The sequence below is a fragment of the Pediculus humanus genome, genomic scaffold (assembly GCF_000006295.1).
Source record: "Pediculus humanus corporis 1103172108260 genomic scaffold, whole genome shotgun sequence".
NCBI lineage: Eukaryota > Metazoa > Arthropoda > Insecta > Psocodea > Pediculidae > Pediculus > Pediculus humanus.
In genome coordinates, this window is record NW_002987829.1 from 530,309 (window position 1) to 539,285 (window position 8,977).

An 8,977-nucleotide genomic window follows, 5' to 3' on the forward strand; every position below is an offset into this window, starting at 1 on the left:
TAGAACAAACAATTCTGACGTACAATTGGTATTTTGTTTGCGTTTGTACATCGTCGAAAAGTCTTCATTTTTTTGTCCGTTTGTTCATTTAAATGTCCGCGTCCGATGCATGTTTTCTTAATAAAGATCTCGCGTCTGAAAAAAAAAAAAAAAAAAATACTTAAAATCGCGTTTCGTGAAACGCATCATCATCATCATCATCATCATCATCATCATCATCATCATCATCATTATCATCATGTAAACACATATCAATAGTACTCAAAGCACAAAAAAAACTTTAAAAAAAATTTTCTATACTCCACTACTACTAGTTGTGATATTTTAGCAAATTATATAAAAAAAAAATGTTTTTTAAATATATATATATATAAATATTATTTATTATCATTATCATTATTATTATTATTATTATTTTATTTTAGTTTTATTTTAGTCAGCTGGTCTGGTTTTATTAAAATAATTTTTTATAAAAAATTTTTTTTTATAAAAAGTTATCACATATATATTTTATTTTATTTTTTTTATTTTTTTATTTTTTTGGGTTAAGGGTTAATAATAATAATAATAATAATAATAATAATAATAATAATAATAATGATAATAATAATAATAATTTACATTCCATTTTATGTAACGTTCAGTATTTTTTAATGGTAAAACAAAAATAAAAATGAAAAGAAAGATTTTCAATTTACGAGGTTGTAAAATTTTTTTTTTTTTATAAACAAAATTATTGTGATATTATTTTTTTTATTATATAAATCATCACTATTATTATTATTATTATTATTATTATTATTATTATTGTTGTTGTTATTGTTATGTTTTTTTTATGTAATTTATTATTTACTCTCATTTTAATGATGATTTTTAAATCAATGGTCATTATTTTACATCGATTATGTATTTAATTTTATATATATATATATATATATATAGGGAAAAATGTATGATATTAATAATAATAATAATAATAATAATAATAAATGAGTATAATAAGCCGACGTTTTAAATGTTGTTAATAAGTAAATATAATTTAATGTTAATCGTTAATTAAACGAAAAAAAATCGATGATTTTATCGATTTTTTTAAATATATATTTATAATAATTTTTATTATGGATTTATTAAAATTTTATTAAGGTATTAGTGAGCTTAATATAAATAAATAAATATTGCTTATTATAATAATAATAATAATAATAATAAAAATCCTACACGATAGTTGCGTAATAAAATTAAAATTTTTGAAAAAAAAAAAAAAGTTATGTACGCTTTATTACGATTGTAGTTCAATTATAAAAAATTTCGAATCTTTGTTAAAAAAATTATTAATAATAATTTATAATAAATATTAATTATAAATTAATATAATTCATTATATGAGAAGAAAATTATTATTATTATTATTATTTTAAATTTTCCTATTCGTTGTTTCCGGTTTCCGGTGTGGTGTATTACTCCTGTAATCCAAATACTTGGAGGCTAGATGCTTTGGGACTCACCGGAAGAGACAGGAACGATGACGGGTAACAGATCGGGACTGTTTCTCGAAGGGTAAAAAGGGGAAGTACCGGGATCTCCTCGGGTGGGAACCTGATAATTCTAGCTCAGGAGGGGGTTGAGACTTAGTACTCCCACAAACGCCCCTCCCACTTACCGAAACTAGGAGTTTTAATTGGGTAGTGGCTTCTGCTTCTGCTTCGCCCCCCACACTCTCCCTTCTACTCCCTTATGGGGGGAGGTTACTGCAAAATACATTCTCCTGGATTAAAAAAAAAAAAAAAAAAAAAAAAAAACGATTAACAAAACCTGAAAAGCACAAAAAATTTAAAACTCTATCGCGTACATAAAATTTTATTTATTTTTTTTTTTTATATAAGTTTATCAACACAACAAATATACGATATAATAATAATAATATAAACACATTTTAGTATAAAAAAAAAAAAACAATCTACGAGTAATAATAATAATAATAATATCTATTTACACAATCGTTACTCGAATAAAAAAACATTAATTAATAATTTTAGTAAAACAAACATTTTTTATTAAAAACACAAAAAAAAATAAAAACCCACGACTAGTTTTCGGTAACATAATTTATGTACATAAAAAAAAAATAATGTAAAACATATAAAGACTAGATTTGTATATGGTAAAATAATAATAAAAAAAATAATAATAATAAGTGATTTTCCTGTTGTGGTGTGTTGCGATTATTTCATTTCTGTCGTTGTGACGATTGATGACGTTTACAAAAAAAAATTATAAAATCATATCGTTAAATCTTCCCAGTCTTGTTTTGTTCTTTGTGGTAAATTTATCCTCAACATCGTCGTCAAGTGACTTAAATTATCGTGACATCTCGGAGTGAGAGGATTTTCCAACAAATTCATTTCTTCCAAACATGGAGCCTCTAATATTTTTTCTACTTCGACATCTGCAAAAAATTTTATTATTATTATTATTATTATTATGACGATGGTGACGGCGATGGCGATGGCGATGGTGACGGTGATGACGATGGTGACACTCACCGAGTATGTGATTATTTTGAGCGTTTAAATATTTTAATTTAGGAATATGAAAGACGACATTTGGCATAGCTATGTAGGAATTATGTGATATATCCAGTCTTTCTAAATTTTCGAGATCGGAAAATTCATCGGGAAGTTTACTCATTTGATTATGTGACAAATTTAAATCTGAAAAAGTAACAAACACAAAAAAAACGGTTAATTTTTTTAACGAGTATGACGAAGGGAAATTCGTTGTTGTTGTTGTTGTTAAAGTGAAAGCGAAGAAAATGAAATCGTGGTGCGTTACCGCAACGACGACGACAACAACCACAACAACAACAACAACAACAACCAAAAAATTTTTACCTGTGATTAATGAAAATTTAACGGCAAATTTTGGAGGTATTTTTGTTATGACGTTACTTGATAAATTACAACATTTTAACGTCGTGTGTCTCATCAAATGATAAACAGCATCTGGAACGTGCATGAGTTGACATTCCGATAAATCTGGAAAAATACAAACAATCATTATTATTATTAATAACTAAAACCAAATCGAAAATGTGAAAGAGTTAAAAATTATTAAATTGTTGTTATTGTCACACAAACTTTCATTTCCTGTTTGTTATCAGACCGTTTCTTTAAAACCTGAAAAACAAAAAAAAATTTTCGGGGAGGAAGGCGGGGGGTGGGTAATTTTACACGTTTTTAAACATTTGGTTTAACCTTTTTTGTGTTTTTAACGTAAATAGGTTGCACACTCAATTAATTAAGAACATTATTATTATTATTATTATTATTGTCATCAAATCGTATTTTAATTAAAGTGAAAATTTTTATATGAGTAAATGTTGTTTAAAAAAAAAACTTGATTTTAATGGCCGAGTCAAAGAAAGAAACGAATTTTGAGTTGTTGTTGTTGTTGTTGTTATTAACTTCCGGTTTTAAAAATTTAGGTTAATCGTTGTCGATGATTTTAAATCACGGAAATAAATTTTCTCTCTCTCTCTCTCTCTTATTCTCGTTTCTTTTTTTTTTATTTATTACGTTTCGATAGTTTCGATATGTTTCGATATATTTCGATATGTTTCGATATTTTTCGATATGTTTCGATAATGTTTTGTTATGCATTTTCATTTTGTCCCTTCTTGTCCTCCTCTTCTTATGTCATTTCTTTCTCTATGGTGTCTTCTTTTACTAACTTATTAAAAATGACTTCCGGTAGTAGTACTCCCACGATAACCGGAATTATATTTTTATTTCCTCCCCCTCTCTCCCTCCGGGTTCAAATTTCTCCAATTCATTTGTTCTTCTTCCCCCCTTCTTTGCTTGTTCAGAATCGTGTAAGGATTCGATGCCTTAAGGTTCGTTTATTGTTTTTTTTTTTTGAGGGGGCGGGGGGTGTTGCCCTCGCATTGTATTCCTCTTCCCATTGAGTATCTTCCGATATCGGACTTTCTTGCTATTCAAACTTCCCTTATTTTCCACACCGCCTTTTTTTTCGTCACTTCCGCCATCTTCCCTCCTTCTGCTAGTAATATTATTATTATTATTTTACAGCATACCGATGCATAATTTTTTTTTAATAAGAATCTCATCTACTCTTCTTCATTTTAGAAAATGTTACAAAAATAATAATTTAAGTAAATTATGAAAAAAAAAAATTTTTTTTACGTGTTTCAAAATGGATTCCATCACACTTCCGGTAGTCATCAAATTCACGTAAAAAAAAAAAAAAAATTTTTTTTAAAATAAATTATTCGTTATGAAGAAAAATCATTTTAAAAAAAATGATGATTTAATTAACGCGTTAAATAATATTTATTACGAATGATAATGATAATAATAATAATAATAATAATGATTTTTACGTGTTAAAAAAAAAAAAAATAATTAACGCGTGTGTAAAAATTTCTTCATTTTATTTATTTATTTATTTATTTCGCATCTCACTCTCGTTACGTAAAAAAAATTTTTTTTTTTTTTTTTTGTAAATAATGGCGGATATTAAAAATTCGATGTAACTGGATAAAAATTAAAATTAAAAAATTTTTTTTTCCGCATTAATTATTTACAAAACTACAAGAACCGCGTAATTTTTATTAATAATAATAATAATAATAATAATAATAATAATGAATTCGTAACGGAATTCATTATTAATTCTTTTGAATTAGAACGAAACTAAAAAATTCATACTATTATTATTATTATTATTATTTGTTGTTGTTTTTTTAACGAAATTCGAGAATCTTTTTTTGTGTAATAATAATAATGATAATAATAATAATAAAATGATGATGAAAAAATAAAACCTGAATTGAAATTTTTTTAGATGAGGTAAGAATAAATTATTCGTTACCACGAATATAACAAAAAAAAGAAATTACTCAACAATTATTATTATTATCATTATTATAAAATTTAACACGAATGAATATTATTATTATTATTATTTTACAGTCGATAAATAAATAAATAATTCATTTTAAATAAATAAAAAGTTAATAATTACTCGAGGTGACGAATGAGTAATAAAAAAAAAAATTTATTTCGTTTGTTTGTTTGTTTGTTTTTTCGTTTGTTGTAATTACATCGATTGAAACAACCAAAAAAAAAAATAATAATAATAATGGAATCGTTTTTAAAATTGTTTTTTTTGGTTGTTGTCGTCGTCGTAATATCATTTTTGATTATTAAAAATTGACATTTTTTTTTTTAAATTCGTTCAGTCGGCCATATTTAAAAAGTTTGTTTTCGAATTGAAATCAAATTCGTATGTCAATACAAAAAATATAAAAACCTTGAAAAACAACCAGAAATAACACACACAAACACAACAAGAATTTTTTTTTTTTTTTTGACTTTGAGCCAAAGTTTCATAAAAGAAAGAAAAAAAATTTTTTTTATTTATTTTGAAAAAATTATTAATTAATTAAATCCTATCGATAATTATTTATTTATTTTTACTCTCTCTCTGTGTGTGTGCGCGTGCGTGTGATATTTATTTAATAAATTATTACTTAATTAATTTTTTCCAGTTACAAACAAACAAACAAAAAAATTTTTTTAAATTGACTATTGTATACAATTTTTTTAAGAAAAAAATAAATAAATATGAATATTATTACCTAATATTTTAGTTTCTTTAGCATCGTTACACCTTTGTACGACTTTAGTTACACCATGAGCCATTTTAGAAACTTGAAAAATATTAGGAATAAACATTTGAAAATAAAAAAAATATTCAACTAACTAATGAAATTCATTCACGATTTTTATAGAAACTAAACATTTTTTTTTTTTTTTTTTGTAATTTTTCTTAAAACGCGTGGTGGTTTAAATATAAACTTTTGCATTCGTCGTATCCATCACCTTTTTTAATAACATTTTCAGGTAATGTTCTAGAACAATAATCAAACACCAACGTTAACGTTTTGTTTGTTACTTGAGGAAGTAACAATAATAATAGATGGCGGTGGCGCCGTCGTCCTCTTTGGTAAATCTTTTTGTATCATCATCATCATCATCAATTTCTTAAACTCTTGGTGAAAATTATGAAAAATTATCATTTCTATACGTTTATCAAATTAATTTTTTAACGTCCAAATAAAAATAATCTGGAAAAAAGACATACGGGAAGTGAATGTTGTTGTTGTTGATCTGTCACGTGATCATAATAACTCATATTGATTTTCTATATTTGGTTTAAAAAAAAGAAAACTTCAATTATTATTATTATTATTATTTTAACTCGATTTATATATTTATTACCTTTTATCGAAACTAATCAACTATTTGATATAATTTTTATTTTAATTAATTAATTATTAATAAAAATTCCAGTCGATGTAATCCTTACGAGAATCCTTCATGTTACTTTTCTTTCTTGAGGTTATTTAATTAAAATTTGTTTGTTTCCTTCGAATAAATCGTCTCATCGTAAAAATCCGTTAAAAAAATGTTTAACTGAAAATATTATTTGGGAAATGATGGAAAACTTTATTACACGTTTCGTTATTGATAAATTACTTACGTAAACGTTTTTTAAAAAAAAAAAACCGTTAAAAAATATTGAGAAATACGTTGTTGTTATTGTTGTTGTAATCCACACATGATAAAATTCGAATCGAATTATGCTTTTTTTTTCGAAAGAAAATATAAATTTATGAAAATAACGTATATCGTACACACAAAACGTATTGATAATTTTATTTATACTTATCGAATTAGGATATTTTTTAATTTGGTGTATAAACGAAACCGGAAAAAAATTTAGTTTTATTTTTTAATCGAGTGCATGTTAACTATATAAACGTTTTAAACTAAATAATACAAACAAGAATAATTCAAAATACGAAATGATTTATCCATATATGTCTTAATACGAAAAAAAAAAAAAAACAAAAAAAATTTATTTTGTGGCTATCGCAAAAAAATTTCAAAATGGCGGCTTTATAATAATTTCACTGACGTCGTCGTTTTTTTGAAATGAACAACCATGCAAATTTTTTTTTTTTTTTTTTTTAAATGCGGCATTGTTATCTGACGCATTTATTATCTGAATTTGCGAAAAAAAAGTTTCACGCTATATATTTTATCACTTTTTTTTTTGTTAACACTTAAAATTAACTCATATTTCATGAAAAATTAAACGGGAAAGATTTGTAAAAAAGAAAAATCCTACGCGTCATTTTTACATTGTTTACATTTTAAAAAAGTCGTCGGGGTGCGAGCGAGAGGGAAAAAATTGTCGCCTTTTTAATAAATTTCGTGGCAGGAGAAATTCGAATGAAAATCCGTTTGAAAAACAATCGAATTTGAAAACGATGAAAATCGTGTTAGTGTTTTTTTATTAATTAAAAAAAAAAAGAAAATCGGGTAAATATTTTAAATTCATTGTTAGTTAATATAAAAAATAATTTTAATTAATCTTTATCCTTTTTCGCAGTTTTTTCCCTCCACCATTAGTATTAGTAATGTTAGATCACAATTTGAAATTTTTTTTTTAAGTTTATTCAATGTAAGTAATTTTTAACGTTTAATGGCTTTGTTATAAAACAAAGGGAAACAATTTATTAAAAGATTAAATTTTAAAAAAAAATCAATTCACGTACCTAAATTATTATTTTCTTGTGCATCTTTACATCTTCCAACAACACGAACGATTCCTCTTCCAGCAAGCCTTTGACACATCATATAAGCTGGATTATTTTGTAAATTTGTTATGTCGATTCCAAAACCTGCAGGCTCATTTGACGGAGGTCTCATTTTTACTTATTTTTTTTTTTTTTACTTTTTCAGAAAAAAAAAAAAATTAACAAATAAATAAATAAAAATTTTCAAAAACAAATCAACAAACACTTATTTATCATGAGAGATTGTATAACGACTTCACTTTACACACAAGAGAGACAGAGAAAGAGAGAGAGAGAAAAAAAAAGTGAAATTACGCGTTTTTTCTTAATCTTACGTATTACATGTAAAAGTTAACCAACTCCTTTTCTGACGACTGAAACGCAAATGTTTTGATCAAGCCATGTTTCTTTGTTTTTATACTACCACGATGATGATAATGATGATGATGATGATGAGTTGGAGAACCGTTGTTGAGGTCGTTCATGTTGATGGTCTCCGAATTGGATTTTTGCGTTTTTTTTATTTTTTTATTAAATAAAACGCATGCGAAACATGGATTTCTTTTTTATTAATAATAATAATAATAATAATAATAATAATAATAATGTCAAATCCTTTAAAACGTAGTGTGTAGTTTTCAATTTTTTCTCTTTGTTTTCTGACTGACTTTTGTAGAGTTTTCCAATAGTCACGTGATTATTTTAAATGATCTGTATAGTTATTAAAAATTTATTTACTTATTTTTTTTTTATTATTATTTTAATCCCATTTTATTTTTATATTACCGGAAATAAGTTTTTTTTTTTTTTTTTTTTGGCAGTCTTTAACAAATTTTGTGTGACTACTCCATTGTTCTTTCTTTCTTCTTCTTCTTATTTAAAAGAACTTTTGAAGTGTCACACATATATATTATAAATATTTATTAATATGACACATATAAAATAAAATATTATTATCATCATTATTTTCGATAAATAAATAAATAATAATAATGAAAAATTACTAAATAATAACGAAAACGATAATTTTTTTTTTTTTTTTTTTTTTTTTGCACAATTCGTTGGATGTTTACAATAAATTTTAATATCGTTACGATTTGTAATTATTATTATTATTGTTGTTGTTGTTGTTATTATTATTATTATTATTATTATTATTAAATATATATTATGTATTGCGAAACGAATGCGTGAAATGATTCGGTCGAGAGAATAATTAATTAATTAATTAATTTTAAATTTATACAAATTTTGTAAAAAATTTTAATTTGTCGGGGTTGGGGGAGGAGGGGGAGGGAAAGGGGTAGG

At 24.5% G+C, this 8,977-nt stretch overlaps 1 protein-coding gene across 1 annotated transcript; it reads right to left on the minus strand.

Moving 5' to 3' along the window:
* Nucleotides 1-2,282: 2,282 nt before the first annotated feature.
* Phum_PHUM492010 (leucine-rich repeat-containing protein, putative) lies at nt 2,283-7,802 on the minus strand (the record flags this gene model as incomplete). Its single annotated transcript, XM_002430575.1, has 4 exons — nt 2,283-2,449; nt 2,547-2,714; nt 2,895-3,038; nt 7,649-7,802. The coding sequence occupies 4 exons, from the start codon at nt 7,800-7,802 to the stop codon at nt 2,283-2,285; spliced, it is 633 nt and encodes a 210-aa protein (XP_002430620.1).
* Nucleotides 7,803-8,977: the final 1,175 nt, after the last annotated feature.